The following is a 17,655-nucleotide window of genomic DNA, read 5'->3' on the forward strand; positions in this document are numbered from 1 at the left end:
ATGATGATGACGAGAAGCAATTATAATCAGGACGGCCTGATTATAACGAGTGGCAAACACGCAAAATGTACTTCAGCCTCTCAATATGTGCATAAACATTGGCCATCCAGACGGTTGTACAGAAACAAACACATCGAAGCCTGTTGCCTGTGCAGGAGGCACGTGCTGAGACTTGTCTCTTGGGATATTACCTCTGAGCCAATGGCAGGAGACACCACGGCGTGGGTTTTTTTTTATTCTTTGGCGCGTGTTGGCTTTGCACCGCGTTTTGGTTGGCACGACGCCCTTCATTCGGAAGACGCTCTCGGCACGTGGAGCGAAACGTCGAACATCGTGCCGAACGAGACGAGGCCCGACCCGAAGACGCGTGGGTGAGCTGTAAAGCCAAGAGATGCCCGCTTGGGTTTCTCACTTCTTTGGCGTTGTGACGATTCAACGGAGTCGCTCAAAGTTGAAACCGCCGACCCATAACAGCTCGGCAAAATACATACTCCACTGTCCGATATACATCAAGGTCATTACTGTACTGAAATCCAAAGTCCACGGTTGGCTTCATGTGCTCACCGTTTACAACTCTGTGTAAAGTGCAGTGTGCACTAGACCAAACAATCTTTTATTTGGGAAGCTTGTAAGAATCTATAAATAGTGTTGCAAGGGGTGGGGGTTAATTGAACGAAGGACAAAACAAATACTGTACAGCATATCAAGCAGGACAAAATCAACATCTGTAAATGATAACGTTGTAACAAACATGTTTTGAAATGTAACGGTAATGTTCGTGTAGCAATAATATTGAAGATTAGGGAGCACAGCGAACGTCCAATTGAAGAAACTGTTCTTGACCAAAGGAATGTAGAATTAGATTTGTGGAAGATACTTTGACTTTAATTAAGAGTACTTCATACAGTCATACAATGGCAGAATCAATTACAAGGCGGCATTGATCGTAATAATAATGCTCAATAATGCAAGCAATTAGCGCCAATGCTGAAGCAACGTAAAAGTGTCAGGGCTTAAGGAGTACTGAAGTAGTATTGATGTCAATCTTAATTTTAGAACTTTCGTGACTGCAGGAATTATTATTTGTTTCTTTCGGTTAAGTCACGTCTAAAGATAAAATAATAAATTTATTTAATTTAATTTATTATTTTATCTTTAGACGTGACTTAACCGAAAGAAACAAATAGTATTGATGTGACATCTGTCACCTGCTTTGAGAAAACTGTCAGCCTCAGCTCGCTTTGAAATGACTCTCACCGATGTGAATGTCACCAGCGATGTGTCTACTGACATTATTTGAACCGGTCCTGGGCCTCCCCTAGATCGACTCAGCCTCAAATAGAGTACCTGGTGCGGTGTGTGTAAACATCTCCACTTGGGAGACAAAGGCGGCCGCGCGTGGTGCTGGCCACCCACCCACCCACTTGTGCCGTCCTTCAAAGGTGCTCGCCAACAGCACTTGCCCCAAAACTCTGTTAACACTAGACGGGGGATCTTTGTCTCTGTCTGCTGCTGACACAACATTAAACGTATCGTTGAACTAAATTCCCAACCAAGACTTCGACATGGCATCTGAAATTTAAGGTAACGCCGCTTAATCCCACAGGGGGAACGCAACAGTCGGTGAATAAAGATATCGATATCTCTAGCGCCCGCACGGCCAGATGGAAGTCACATCTCGCCCTGTAAATAATTACTATAAAACCCACAGTTGGGTACGCGAAATCTGTACGCCAGCCAATAGGCATGCGCTGACATCATCGTAAATGTCACTGTATGCACAACCGCTAAAACGTTGCTCGTATCTCTTCGTGGCATCGTCCTGCGAGGAAAAGAGAGGAATGCGTCTTGCCGAGATGTGAAGTGGAATGCACGTGCTCGACAGAGAACAAAAAATACAAGATGCAAATTCGCCACGCGTCTCTTCACCGCGAAGGTTGTTCCCCCTTTAATGTTGTTTTTATTGTTAACGTGTGTGTGTGTGTCGCAGCTTCGTTCGTGCAATTTTGCTTCTCAAAAGCTGTCGCATTTGTTTCCATACAAGAGACACCAGAGAAACCACAAATACGCGCTCAACAGAGAACAAAAAACAAGATGCAAATTCGCCACGTGTCTCTACACTGCAAAGGGTGTTCTTCCTTTAATATTGTTTTTTTTTACGTGTGTATGTCGCAGCGTCATTCGTAATTTTTTTCTTCTCAAACGCTGTCGAATTAGTTTTTCCATACAAGAGACACCCGGGAAACCACAGACAAGCTAAGAGGGCAGCCAGATCCGGCACCAATAATTGTCCAATCTCTGTGATTCTATTTCAGGATGGTTTAGCTAACTCCATTTATTCAGGTCTATACTTTGCTCTAGAGATTACTCAACTAATCGGATAACTACAACAAAAATAGATTTTAAAAGCCTTGCCTCTGTGCCCCCACGTGTGCCTCGGCCGATAGGTGATGGGCGGGGCTGATTGAAGCCATCGGCATCATCAGCTGCTTCACGCTGGGCGTGGTTTTGCCGGGGTTTCCCGCCTTCACGAGACAGGATATAAAATTATGCGTTTAAAGGGGCCAGAGTAATACGAGCTCAAAATAGGATTTCAATTATACTTTCTAGTTCATTCATCTACATAGACGAATCGTCCCAGCAGCTCTACCCCAAAGTCATTGTATCATCTAAGGCTTCGGCTAGTACACGCGGACAAAGGTATGTGTCATCCTTCCACCACAGTAGACCCATTTAACTTTACAGGAGCTAACAACTCAACGTGTTATATGAATGCCCATAAACGGTCGCAAATGTCAACTGACAAGTAAACGATATATAAACTCAAATAGACAGCGTTTGAAAACCCTGCCCCGTAATTGGGCAGAAATGGATTGCCAACAGTCTAAGGGCTTTTCGACAGCTGCCTCTGCCCACGATGTGACACGGGGGTCAGGGTAGATGTGACACCATCGCCAGGCACTGCCTCTGCATAACAAATACATAACAAGAGGAATACAGCGATAAAAAAAAAACAGTCACTAAAAAAATCCAGCCCTCGCACCCCACCACAATCCATCTGTGCCACGTTCCCCAACCTCCACCCGAAAACGAATCAGCTTGTCACACAGCGGGAATAATGGAAGACTGCGTTGAGATGGGGTGCAACGACAAGGGCTTGAGAAGCCCTTTGTCTGGACCAATGACTTTATCCACTGCATCTGGCTGAATGTGTGTATGTATGTCTGTTGAACTTCTTTCGCACCGCACGTAGCCAACCGGGCTAATCGGAGGTGCGGGAACCAATGATTAAGACCACTGAGACGTCCTGTAACCTGCACATATTTACTGCACAGTGAAATGGGGATGAAATAAATCCGTGCCGTTTTTGGTTTGCTACTTACATTTTAGAATTACGAGGGCGAGATGCACTTTCTGGGGGTGCGAGACATGCCATATTTTTTTAGAAGGTAAATCATCGAAAGTCAAATTACGCACGGGCACGTAAGTACAACTTGATTTGAAGCTTTCATGACTGCAGGAATCCATACTCTTTGGTTATTTCGGTAAAGTCACGTAGGGAAATAATAAAAAAATAAAAATTAAACGTAAAAAAATACAATTCTCACGACGTTTCGGCCACAACGCAAGCAGCCGTCCTCAGGTGAAGAACAGGTCTTTCCGACAGACCTGTTCTTTGTATTTTATTATGTTTTATTTGTATTATTTTATTATTTCCCTTCTACGTGACTTTACCGAAAGAGCCAAGAAGATGAATCCCTGCAGTCATGAAAGCTTTAAATCGAAACATTATATATTTTGTTACCATTGAGAACCAAAGGTGTGCAAGGCTGCAGTAAAAGGTGAAGAACCACTGCTCTAGATAAAGAGCTCGTGACGCCATCTCTCACAATCTTGGGGTGACACAGTTTCGTCCTGCTTTCTCCACGTGCGCTGATCATGATTTCGTCTCCGTGGTGACCGTCCTCTCGAGCGCGTTTCCTACTTTGACTGCCATTCCGTTACCAATCTCACCCGTGGGTCATCCCAGCTTAAATTGACGTGTGCTGCCCAAGTCCACGTCACGCTCCTTAAGTCAGCGCGATGTCCGTAATCGGAATTTATTGTTTGATCCTCTTTCCGTCATTGTATTTTTTGGGGGTTTATTTTCATTGATATGCAAATTCCTTTGTCAAGGCGACCCTTTCCCCCTCCAACCCAGCTTAAATATACGCTGCCAAGCCTGGTGGTGCCCATTCAGACGTTGTCTTTCCGACAGACCTGTTCTTCACCTGAGGACGACTGCTTGCGTTGTGGCCGAAACGTCGTGAGAATTATTTTACTATGTTTTATTTTTATTATTTTATTATTTCCCTTCTATGTGACTTTACCGAAAGAACCAAGAAGATTTATTTTCATTGTTAATATCCTTGTTTCTGATCCACACTTTAAAGAAGAAAATATGCACTCATTGAAAACCTTCATTGCTATATTTATTTCAATTGACCTGGGCACATATCGTCTGTTATGCTCATGTTTTGCACGTGCCTTTAGTTTTTTTCATATGAATTACGAGTCCAACTTTTAAGTTGTCCTTAAGTTCTTCGATAATTTCCTGTAGTTATTTGTGCTGTCATAGTGAAAATCTGAGACGGTTAACAATCAATTATACATACTTTTGCGTTTATTCCTTCAGTTTAGTTTGTGATGACCTCCCGTCCATGTCGCTGTGAGCAACCTGGGTCAGAACGCATCTCCTCGCCTGCCTCTGCATTTCAGGGTTTATGCAGAGTTTAGAGTTTATTTTATTTGTCACAGGGAAGATCGCGTTTAGCCAGTTGGTCGGCTATTTTACACGGGAGATCCGTGGTGCGTGAGCACAGCACCAGCAACAACAACACAAAACAAAGCCTAAAACATCGCAGAGAAACGAGTACGACAGGGTCCTGAAGCAATCTTTGCTGTTGCCGCTTCATGAACTCTCGATGAATAAACGTCTTTGTTCACGGTTGTGACCATTACTGAGTGCGTGCGTTTTAAATCGCGGGTTTGTTTTACGACTAAATCCATGGCCACCGATCCATAGGAAACCCGCCGATTGTAGAGCAGGCGCAACAGATCCTACGCATGTTTAAAGTAATGCTTGAAGACCTCTAACACGCTGTTACTTTCTATATCAAAACCTTGTTTGTGAGAGTAATTATATGCCTCCTGTTGTTTTACCTTATTTGCGATTTTAAATGGGATTCAGATGGCATTTTCGGATATGGTGTTGAGTTATAACATTGGAGTTTTTCCAACAAAAAAAAAATCCTCCATCCGTAATATACATTTTTTTTTAAACATGAGCAGATGACGATGCCTTAATCACTGTATACATTACAATTGCAATCGCCAGATTTGGAGGTTAAACCTCTGGCCTGGTAGGTGTCCTCTGAGGTTTCTGGTACAGGCACGGGGACGAGACCATCACCACGTGGGGGTGGAGACGTGAACTCGCGTCGCTCTTGAAGTTACCAACGAAAGTTCACCTTCATCGATCACTTTTGTTTGATTTCACCACTAATATCCATGGATATATACTTTAAGAAGCGTCGCTTTGACGCGTTCGCCACCGTCTGTGTCGCTATGCACATTTCGCTTGAGCGCTCCGTTGGTTCGCTCCGTGCTGCGCGGCTCTTAAGGAGGACGAACACCCACAACGTCAAGCGGCGAGCCACAAACAGCACAATCAGCGTTGCTATAGTCGACGCGTTTCTTGGATTGATAAAGGGTTGTTGTTGTTATTATGTGGGTTTGGGGAAAACGCTCCCAAAGTGCAGCAGTGTGAGGGTAGGAGCAGAAATAAAAGCGTTGTGATCTGCTGCGTTGGTGGTTGAACACATTGTGGGCGAGGGGGTGAGTGAGTGTGGGGGTGAGTGTATCAGTGAGGGGGTGAGTGTGTAGGTGAGTGAGAGGGTGAGTGAAAGGGTGAGTGAATGGGTGAGTGAGGGGGTGAGTAAGTGAGTGGGTGAGTGGGTGAGTGGGTGAGTGAGTGAGTGGGTGAGTGAGTGGGTGAGTGAGGGGGTGAGTGAGGGGGTGAGTGAGGGGGTGAGTGAGGGGGTTAGTGTGTAGGTGAGTGGGTGAGTGAGTGGGTGAGTGTAGGTGAGTTGAGTGGGTGAGTGAGGGGGTGAGTAAGTGAGTGGGTGAGTGAGGGGGTGAGTGAGGGGGTGAGTGAGGGGGTGAGTGAGGGGGTGAGTGTGTAGGTGAGTGGGTGAGTGTGTAGGTAAGTGAGAGGGTGAGTGAGAGGGTGAGTGTGTAGGTGAGTGAGTGTGTAGGTGAGTGAGTGAGTGGGTGAGTGTGTAGGTGAGTTGAGTGGGTGAGTGAGGGGGTGAGTAAGTGAGTGGGTGAGTGAGAGGGTGAATGAGGGGGTGAGTGAGGGGGTGAGTGTGTAGGTGAGTGAGAGGGTGAATGTGTAGGTGAGTGAGTGGGTGAGTGAGTGAGAGGGTGAGTGTGTAGGTGAGTGTGTGAGTGAGTGGATGAGAGGGTGAGTTTGTAGGTGAGTGTGTAGGTGAGTGAGAGGGTGAGTTAAAGTGAGGGTGGGTGAGTGTATGTGTTGTTGCGACTTGTAGTTAGGTTGATCACACTGGATGAATGGTAGCAGTGTAACACACACACACGATCCACACAAAGATTACTCTATTATTACGTTACGCGAACCACCAAAGTTACTCAGAAAATATTAATATGTGTACAAGAACATCAGCCGTATATTTCACACACACTGCAAATGTTCAATGGCAATCAGTGATCTGATATAACACGAAGTGGTCATTAGCATCGTTGTGGCGAATCAAATAAAACTCATATACTATATACAGTAGAACCTCGGAGATCGAACGCACCAGAACTCGAACAAATCGGTGTTCGAACGATATTTCCGAACATTTTTTGCCCCGGAAACCGAACGAAATTCGGAGGTCGAACGGGGCAATCGCGACTTGAAAGAACCTGTACAGCTGAGACGCGTATGGCCAGCGTGCATGACGCTTGCCCAGACAAAGGTTTTACCGTGTGAGAGGCAGAAACAAACCTCTTTAGATACGTTTTTAGTCAGAAAGAGCTCAAGTGACGCACAGTTAGTGGCAGAAAAGAGGCACAAAAGAGAAAGAACCCCAGAAGGGCGGTTACCCGACATTATTATGGAAGGGGACTCCCCTTCCAAACAATAACACCACCACCACCTCCTCCTCCTCACCACCTTCCACTCAAGCCATCAGCTATCCTTACTACAGGTAAAGTGAAGTTCAATGTTCATTTATTCCATGTATTTATTCATTTATTCCATTTATTATTGTTTCTTATTTTTTTGTATGATTTTATGCATTTAATTACTGTAAACTTCGTGTAAAAATGCTTTATAATGAGATATTTCTTGTGTCTGGAACCAATTAATGTAATTTACATTAATTCTTATGGGGAAAATTAATTCGGTGTTCGAACAATTCGGCGTTCGAACGGCCTTCTGGAACGAATTAAGTTCGATCTCCGGGGTACCACTGTATTATTATTTGTAAAGGTATTGCTTTCTGGGGCGCAGACGGGCGTGTGGGTGGTGGTGATGTCATCGCGCATATTTGCGTGATGACGTCAACAGCATCCCACAGCATTGAGCCGGGGTCGTGCGTGGTGACGTCACGCCCCCTCCCCACTTACCACCCAGACCGTGTATTCCATGAAGAAACGCGGTCAGTGCTAATAAGTACCCTAATAAAATACACAATCAGACAATTCGCCTCTTCCACGTAGCTGTCCCTCCACGTAAAACAATATATATTTTAGCTAATAAGAAGTGTCATTTGTGTGTTTTATTCCTTGATGTGGAGGAACAGATATGTGATAGAGGAGTGTTGTCTTATTTATTTAGGTATAAACCAAACCACTGATCTTTCAACACAGACAATCTCGCTTCATGTTTGGGGAAGCTGCTATGCACTATCGGACCTGTGCTGCTCTGCGTGACAGAGTGGATAGACCCAGTGGCCAGTTGCACTAAACAACGCAAAGGTAACCCTAACCACCTAAAGAATCACTTCAATGTAAAACTACCTTTCAAATTTCTTTAACGAGGTAAGGCCCACTGAGCCATGTGGCCTTTTTCAAAAGCGACTTGGCCACAAATGATAGCTTAACGAAGTGGCTTAACGTGGAAATGTATAGCAGCCAAACACTTGCAACGCGTGTTTCTAAATGTGGAGAAAGGACCCGGAGAAAATTCCATGCGACCACGGGGAGAGACACGCAAAGCCCAAATATACAATAGGCGTCGTCAGGGTCGGGATCCAACCCACGACCTCCTCCATACCAGGAGAGGTAGTTCACATCTCGCCACCGCGGCACCCTAGTTCAGTACGTAAACCAGTCAAGGCTGGCACATGTCTGTGAGACCCAGCGCTGTTGGCTTGAGAGTTGGTGGATCACGCAGAGATTTGTGAAAATCCCACAGCTGCTGACTTACAAGGTAGCCGGAGCTATAACATCTGCTAAACCAGCAGCATTTAACAAGCTTGGCTGCTGATGAGACCCTGAATCTGGACATTTGTCCAAAGTTTGATTCCTTAAACAAATGTGGCTTTGTCATATTGGTCTAGTAAGCCAATAGGCGACTCTGATGGATTAAAGTGCAGTATTTTACTCGTATGAAGAGACAGATCCGAGTTTTGCTTTGAACATGAATTGGCCAAACATACTAAAGCAAGAACCTCCTCTTCTGAAATGCACAGGCTTTTTTGGATTGATAAATAAACGTTACCATTGTAATATTATCAGGGGAATGTTCACGTAAAACCATGATACATAAGTTGACAATATGCCTCGTTCCCGTATTTCTCTCCGCATGAGTATATTTTGACACATCCCATTCAGCCACACGATCTTCTTGGGAGAGCATCATTTCAGCAGCATTGGCTTGATACAGGAACATTTTCTTTTGATGCAGTTGGTGATGAATACGGTACAGCGGTGTCCCCGAGGAGTAATGTCAAAGGCAGGCGGAGGGTGCGATGACATATACTCGGATCTCGAATGGCGAAGCATTCACAGTACGGACAGTCCTCGACCTACGAAAACAATCAGTTCCTGAGACCCGTTCGTAAGTCGAACGGTTCGTAAGTAGGAACAGGGTAATCTCCTGTATATTTAAATGCCCACACACACACAAACACTGAGCACGAGGCTGACTGATTTACATCTCGCGGAGGATCGCTCAGCTGAACAAAAACAGTGCCGTGGTTCATTTCGTGAAGTGAGAGTTTGCGTTTTAAGTTGATGGTTTAAAAAATAAAAAAAATATTTCGCGGAAGCCGGTTCGTAAGTGCGGGTGTTTGTAAATGCACGTGTTTGTAAGTCGGGTGTTCGTAAGTGCGGGTGTAAGAGTGGGTGTTCGTAAGTGCGGGTGTAAGTGCGGGTGTTCGTAAGTGCGGGTGTAAGAATGGGTGTTCGTAAGTGCGGGTGTAAGAGCGGGTGTTCGTAAGTGCGGGTGTAAGAATGGGTGTTCGTAAGTGCGGGTGTAAGTGCGGGTGTTCGTAAGTGCGGGTGTTTGTAAGCCGGGTGCTCGTGAGGGGTGCTCGTAAGTGCGGCTGCTCGTAAGTCGAAGACCGTCTGCATTGTGGACGTCCGTGCAGTTTCTCTGCTCTGAGCCTCCTTAAGAGATGGGGAAGGGGAAGGGAGCAGGAGGAGGAGTCGCCCCGCCCCGCCGCGGGTGACGCTGCGCGGCCGTCTCGGCACTGGCGGCGAACGCTGCCGCCGCCGCCTTCATCCGCTGCCGCGGCTCCATCCTCTACCACACGACTGCGGCTTCGACTACAGCTACTAACCACGACTGCCACTACCGTTGCTGCTGCTGCTGCTGTTGTTGTTGTTACGAGTACCCAGTGCTGTTACAGCTATCGCTGCTGTCCGTGCGGGAGCAGCTACGCGCTCGAACGTCCCCGCCGCGAGAGACATCGGGGTCGGTGCGGACAGTCCGTGGCGGTTCCTCTCCGGGTCCCAGTCTCGCTCCCCGGGGGGATCGAGCAGCGGAGGCCGCCGTGGTCCCGACGGTTCGGGTGCCCGGGCAGGCAGAGGACCTCGCGTGTGCGTGAAGGGAGAGACGCAGAGAGTGTTGGTGGTGGTGGTGGTGGGGGTGCTGAGCCGGGTGTGGGGGAGGGAAGCGGATCGGAGCGAGGGAGGAGGAGGAGGAGCGGGGGGAGGAGGAGGAGGGGTCCACTCGAGAGACCGAGACCCCCTGGGTACACGGAGAAGAGCGACAACAGAGATAGCCTCCTCACATCACCATCATCATCACCACCATCACCAAGCCCTCCGTTCACAACGACGCAAGGCGGAGCCGGACGCCGGGAGAGGCGGTCACTTGTTGCCGAGGACGAGGAGTGAAACCCCGCAGCCTACCCCGCTGCTGTAGGCACGCAGAGCTCGCGTAGCCCCCCCCCCCCCCCGCGGGTCCCGGGGCCGACATGGAGTGGTGCCCACGGCAGAACGGCTGACGCCTCCTGGGGGGTCCTTGTCGCTGCCATCTCCTGCCGCTCCTGCAGCTGCCTCTCTCCTGCTCCTCCTGCTGCATCTTGTCCAGGGGACCGAGAGCGCGACCATGAGCTCCTACGTGGACCAGGAGTTTCGAGAGGCGCTCATGAGGAGCCCGGCCGAGAGGAAAACTCAGGTGAGCGGCGGTGGGTGGGACACGGGGAGGGAGGGTGAGATGGGGATACGGGGAATGTGTTTGAGCCACCGGGACGGTGATGGAGACATGTGGATGGTGATGGAGACATGTGGATGGTGATGAGGACACAGGGTGATGGGGAGGGTGATGGGGACATGGTTATGGGGACATGGTGATGGGGATACGGTGATGGGGATACGTGGAATGTGTTTGAGCTACCAGGACGGTGATGGAGACATGGGGATAGGGACACCGGGACTGTGATGGGGACATGGGGTGATGGGGAGGGTGATGGGGACACGGGGACGGTGATGGGGACACGGGGACGGTGATGGGGACACGGGGTGATGGGGAGGATGATGGGGGACACGGGGACGGTGATGGGGACACGTGGTGATGGGGATGGTGATGGAGACATGGTGATGGTGATGGAGACATGGGGATGGTGATGAGGACACAGGGTGATGGGGAGGGTGATGGGGACATGGTGATGGGGATACGTGGAATGTGTTTGAGCCACCAGGACGGTGATGGAGACATGGGGATGGTGATGGGGACACGGGGACGGTGATTGGGACACGGGGACAAAAACACGGGTCCGTGAGGATACAGCGACAAGGGGACCAGGGACATGGAGATTTGGGTGTATTGATTCAGAGGACATGAAGACATGGACACGACGGGGACTTGGAACGACACGGGGTTATGGGGACGTGCGGACACTGGCTTCTGGAAACATGAGGACACACGCTTAGGAGACAGAGGCACAGGGTCGTGATGATACAAAACAAATACAAAGATCCCCCGTATAGTCTAACAGATTATTGGGACGGGTGCTGTTAGTAGGTGACCAGCACCACGCCCGGCCGCCTTTGTCTCCCGAGTGGCAATGTTTACACATTATGATGATACAGGCACATGGGAAGATACCTGCTTGGAGACAATGTGATAAGGCGCGCACAAACTTGGGAGATAGGAGGGAATCAGAATATGTATATTGAGGAATCCGATGAGCTATGAAGCGAATTTTTCACGGATATCCAATAGTTTTCACAGACGTGGGCACGGAGACGCAGAGACGCAGAGACGCAAGGATAGAGAGAAACAGACATGGACATATAGATGTCTGGAGGCACGGAGGGTGGCGTGTTACATGGTGACACGAATACACGAAGACGGGGTGGGGCATGGGAAATAGAGACACGGGGACATTAAGACGTTAGGACATGGACACCGAGACTTCCCACGAGCACGCGAAGTCGAATATGTAGTAGACACCGGGACGGAGAGAAGACGAATGGTGATGTGACGCGTGGAGGCACTGACCCACGGGGACACGCATGGCAGCTCGGGGCACGCGCTGGGCGGTGCTCGCTCTCGCACACGTGGAGGTGGTGAAGATGGGGGGCAGGGGGTGGTGGAGATGGGGGGCAGGAGGTGGTGGTGATGGTGGGCAGGGGGTGGTGGAGATGGTGGGCAGGAGGTAGTGGAGATGCAGGGTGGGAGGTGGTGGAGATGGGGGGCAGGAGCTGGTGGAGATGGGGGGCAGGAGGTGGTGGAGATGGGAGGCGGGAGGTGGTGGAGATGGGGGGCAGGAGGTGGTGGAGATGGGGGGCGGGAGGTGGTGGAGATGGGGGGCAGGAGGTGGTGGAGATGCAGGGGGGAGGTGTTGAAGGTGCAGGGCAGGGGGGTGCAGTTGCAAGGCTGTGAGATTTCAGCATTCCCAGCCACATGTCTCCATAGACAACTGGTCCACAGCAGCGTGGTGCTTTTTGTAGTGGTGGTGTGTGTGATGCATTGGTTCCCAACCCGTGGTCCGCATGGCTGTGGGAACTGGTCCTGCGAAACTGTTGCAGATACTGCGATGTTTTCTTCCCTTCACAAAACACCATATATTTTACTGCCCTTTCCGCAACTATTTAGATTATATTCCCTGGCTAGTCAACACAGCTGGCTCTTGACAGAATCTGCTGACGGCTCGCATTGTTTACCCGTATCATACCAGATGTTATTGGCTGATTGTGGGTCCGCACATATTATTGTGACTGCTGGCAGTGGTTTGTCGGTCCAGAGTTGTTGGGAAGGACTGCTTGCTGCTCTGGAGATGCAGGCAATTTAGCAGTGGAAATTGGTTTATATTTAGCCAAGTGACGTCTTTGCAAAGGCAGGCACTAAAAACCACACTCGAATACCATTGTTATTTCAAAACATTGGATATATTATATAACATCATCTTGGTCAAACTGAATTTCTAACGCCAATCCCCATATCTGTTATTCACATTACATTTAAATGGACTGTGGTGGTCATCATGGTTGTGCCTTACAGATTTTTTTTTCTATAAAATTAAACCGTGATATGCTGTCAACATGAGGGCTTTCTTCGAACTAACCAGCCCGTGTGCCTCCGGCACGTACAGCTTGCGCGTGTTTTCTTCGCTGCTTGCTACGGTTCTTTGCATGTGCCGCCGACTCGGGTGTGCTCTGTCGAGGTGTGAGGTCAGCTGTAGGTCATGTCATGGTGTGTGTGCGGCAGTGTGTGTGTGTGTGTGTCATGTCAAGGTGTGGCCACATGGTAAGGTCATGGTGTGGGCCAGGTCAGAGTGTTGAGCACAGCTGAAGGGGAGTGATAGTGCAGCGGTTAGCGCGCTGCGCTATGAGCCCGGCGATCCGGGTTCAATTCCCGCCTCACGGCCAACACCAGTGACGATTATCTGAACCAGTCCTGGGCCTCCCCTGGGTCAACTCAGCCTCAAATTAGTACCTGGTGCAGTGTGTAAACATCGCCGCTGGGGAGACAAAGGCGGTCGGGCATGGTGCTGGCCACCCACCCTCTCGTGTACCGTTCCGGCCTTCATAGGTGCTCGCTAACAGCACTTGCCCCTACAGTCTGTTAAGGCTGGGGGATCTTTGTTTTTGTCAAGGTGTGGCCACAGTGTAAGGTCACGGTGTGGGCCAGGTCACAGTGTTGGGCACAGATGGAGGACACGCCCACACCTGTGGCCCTGGGTTTGGTCCATTTTGTTGAAATGTGTGGATGTGAGCTCACCGTGAAACTTAAAACTATACAAATTATTTTATTTTACCAGGTAAGGCCCACTGAGCTACATGGCTCTTTTTCAGAAGCGACCTGGCCACAAGTGATAGCTCGGCGAAGTGGCTTACGTGGACATTTATAGCAGCCAAATATTCTAAACGCATGTTTATAAATTTGGAGGGAGGACCCGGAGAAAAATCCACACGACCACAGCGAGAACATGCAAACTTCAAATGTACAGGCGTCAGGGTCAGAATCGAACCCACGAGCTCCTGCATACCAGGCGAGGTAGTTAACATCTCGTCACCCCGCAGCGTATCCCGTGCTCTGACGACGGGGCCTGTGCTCTCGGTTACCCCTCGGTTACCCCTCCCCCTCGCTGGTTTGTCACAGGCCCCTGTGTTTGTTCGGCAGGCCGCTCACATTTACGTTTGTTTTGCACACGGCCCAACCCAGGCCCAGCACGCGTAGGATCATTCACCAACTGGGTGGCAGGCCGATGCATGACAGTTATCTCAAGAGCACCCACCCCTCATTTAAGAACACTCACCCCTTATTTAAGAACACTATAAGGCAATGCATTGTTTACCAGAGCCCTTCATTGAAGTGTGATGGTGGGATATAACAATACTTCAGCCACCTAGAGTGCACAAGTTGAAAAGTGTGTACACATTATTACATCATTCCAGTGTATGGCCACTATTAGTAAAGCGATATAAAGATCGTTTTATCGACGGTGGATAATTGGGTAGAGTTATTTGTAGTGGGGCAGATGTGTTTAACTTTGGGAATGGACCACACCAACCCTAGCAGTTTTGTGTATTTTTTGCTCATGAAGATGGTGTAGAACTCGAGGCAATTGCTTGCAACCCTTTTAAGGTAGAGTTGCCGAGGGGAGGAGAGCAGTCTGTAAGCCTGTCAGCCTGCCTGTTACTACGGCTTCATCACATACGGCTCTATTAGTCTATTGTTTGAAGACCCCATCAGATGCTGGGCTGTCAGCCTATTGTCCAAAGATTTCCTCCTGACACTGGTCTGTCAATTCCTTTATCAAACGTTTCACAGCAATGCTATCCTATGGGCAACAGGGAAATCAATACAATCCCAGCTGATTAACTATACACATTTGTAAATATTGTCCCGTTGTAAGTGGGAGGAAAACACATTTATGGGATGAATGGCAGTGTTTATGGATATGGGTGAGAAACAACCAGTTGGTGTGTATTTGCAGCAATTAGCCTTGCACAATGCGGAGGGGATGTCAAAGCAGTTTTGGTGGAAGGAGCTTTTCTGGTCTTTGAGGATTGAGATCCACTATGGCCCTGAAAAAGAAATGGCCATGGAACTAGCGGCAGCACAATGGCCGTGATGGAGTAGTCCCCGAGGGGTAGCGGGGGCTGATGGTGCGGGGTGTGCGGGCGGTGGTGAGTCCCGTGCACACACAGAGCCGGGCAGCCACCGATGGATGGACGGGGAGTTTGGCTCTGTGAGATTTCTGTAGCCGATAGTGCCAAGTAGGGTGCCCTCCTCTTCCGTTGCTTGTGATGATTTTGGTGCCCGGTCACTGCCCTATATGACACGTGGCAGCCATTCGTGACACCGTGACCTTGGCATTTGCCTAATGAATGGGTGTTATGGGACCAGTGTTCATCTGTGCCCTCTAATGCACACAGTGCTATGGTGGTTGTTCCGGTGAATGAATGCATTAGCTAGTCTGGCGAGCCTTGTCAATGGGGGCGTCGCACAATATGAAAATGTACAATCATTTTAACGCGTGTGAGTATTGTTGTTTACTTTACAGTTTTGTATGCAAACCGTATTGCTCTCAAAGCCCAATGAACGATATGTGCATTGCAGGTGACTGTACCCTCTAAGCTACAGAGTAAATAGTGTGTGTGTGTAATTCGAGGAGTGGTCGTGTTTGAGTTCTTGCATCGCACTGTCGTCCTTCTGACCAGGCATTGAGATGTGTTTTGTGAACATCAGTGGACGTTTGAACCTGGCTTGGCCTCTCCTAGATGATCAAGTCAAGCTAAAATGAATACTTAACATTAGCAATGGGGCCACAAAGGTGCCTGAGCCACACCACCTTATCATATAACATGACAACCTTAATAGGTGCTCACTGACAACACTTTACCCACCGGTCGATAAGTTGTAACGGATGATATTTCTCAACGTTTGCAGCGAGGCCACGAGGTTGCTGGTCGTGCCTTCTGTAATGATGTCTGCACGGTCTTCCACGTGCGACAATGAGGAGGAGCGGTCGCACTCGTGTGGGTGGACAGAGGGTGCAAAACGGGTGTCAGGGCCATCGGCTGCTGTTTGCTATTCTGGCCGCTTAATTAATGGAAAACATTCTCCACCAGTGCAACATCTTGACACGGAGTATTTATAGCTGTGGGCTGGGGTTAATTTTTTCCCCCGAAGATGGCGAGCAGATGAGTGCCTGTAGAATGGCTGTGGTAGACTGATAGAGTTCTGTCAATTGAGAAAAATCCGTTTTGCGCAGTTTGTTTATTCATGTGTTTGTCCTTGTGATGCATGACATTTTTGGATACGACACATTTTTCTCCTGGCGGTATTGCCGATCGAGCTGTGGAATGTCCTCGCACATGCATTCGTATTGTGCTCATCGGTGTGCCAATATTGCTGTGAGTTGCCTTTAACATTATTATTTTTATATATAAATGTTTGACCTTAGAGCGTCACTGGAATATCATTTTTTTTTTAAGTAAATGTAGTATAAAGTATCGAGAGAGATAGAGAAAGAAAGTGATGAGAGAGAATGTGATGCGAGAAAGTGATGATAGTAAAATATAATAATTTTCACGCATTTAATAGTTTATTATGTATTTAAGATAATTTTCATAGGCCAATATTATCTGCGAAATTTGCTATTCACGGGCATGTCTGGAACGTATCTCTCGCGAATAACGAGGAAATACCGTACTTGAGATCGGTACTCAGAAACCCTTATATAAACTACAGTTGACTGTTATGAGAAATGTCTCCCCAGTCTTACAAAACCCCAATTCCCCTTCAACAATGACTGGGGCTGATGTAAGATTTACAGTATGTCCACGTCTCTTTCTCCCCTCTGGCATCGGTGCTTTAGTCCAATATCTCACTCAAACCAGATAAGCGATGGGTCAAGGGAATTGTGACCTATTTGAGACCCCGCGTTATGGAAATATTAACCACCGCCACCGCATTAAAATGCATAAAATTAAGTAACTTATATTTTTAAACTAAACTATTTTTTTTATTCTACCAGGTAAGGCCCACTGAGCTATACAGGTCTTTTTTCAGAATCGACCTGGCCACAAATGCTAGCTCAACAAAGTGGCTTACCATGTGGAAATGTATGGCATCCAACTACTTTAAACCCATGTTTCTAAATGTGGAGGGAAAAACCGGAGGAACCTGGCCACAAATTCACGCGACCACTAGGTCGGGATCGATCCTACAAGCTCCGGTAGACCAGGCGAAGTAGTTAACATCTCGCAACTGCAAAACTGAAATTCTCAGGCAAGGTCTCTCTCTCTCCGAGCCAATGTGATTTCATGATCATCTCTATTGATGGTCCTAAGGCAGTGGTGGAAATTCCACATTGATTTGACAAGAGCAGGCATATCCATTGGACGAGCCATGCTGTCTTACCATGTAGTGTGCTGTCTCTATACGGGTGCAGTACATTTGGGAGTGTGCGTTAAATGCAGAATAAAATAGGTTTGCTGTGGCCAAGAAACCTCAACCAACTGAATGCCTGTCTGTAAAAATGTTGACTGCTATTTTTCAACCAAACGTATTTTCAGTTTTACCACGATTCATATTCTTGGTTCTTTCGGTAAAGTGCGTAGATAAAGACTGCTTGTGTTGCGATCGAAACGTCGTGGTTTTATGCTTTTATTAAAAAAAAAATTATATCTACATGACTTTAC

The 17,655-nt window shown here is 48.1% G+C and overlaps 1 protein-coding gene across 7 annotated transcripts in view; it reads left to right on the plus strand.

Moving 5' to 3' along the window:
* The first annotated feature begins 10,159 nt into the window (after positions 1–10,159).
* The window catches only part of LOC144934194 (rap guanine nucleotide exchange factor 2-like), a 231,928-nt gene continuing 224,432 nt past the window's right edge, over positions 10,160–17,655 (plus strand). For 6 of the 7 annotated variants that reach the window (XM_078859765.1, XM_078859770.1, XM_078859771.1 and 3 more), the window contains exon 1: positions 10,161–10,675. In XM_078859765.1, coding sequence (XP_078715891.1) covers positions 10,607–10,675 — 69 coding nt within the window. In that variant the 5' untranslated portion in view covers positions 10,161–10,606. Of the gene's footprint in view, positions 10,676–17,655 lie in introns of all 7 variants that reach the window. The other variant, XM_078859767.1, reaches the window with a different exon arrangement.

The sequence above is a fragment of the Lampetra fluviatilis genome, chromosome 9 (assembly GCF_964198595.1).
Source record: "Lampetra fluviatilis chromosome 9, kcLamFluv1.1, whole genome shotgun sequence".
NCBI lineage: Eukaryota > Metazoa > Chordata > Hyperoartia > Petromyzontiformes > Petromyzontidae > Lampetra > Lampetra fluviatilis.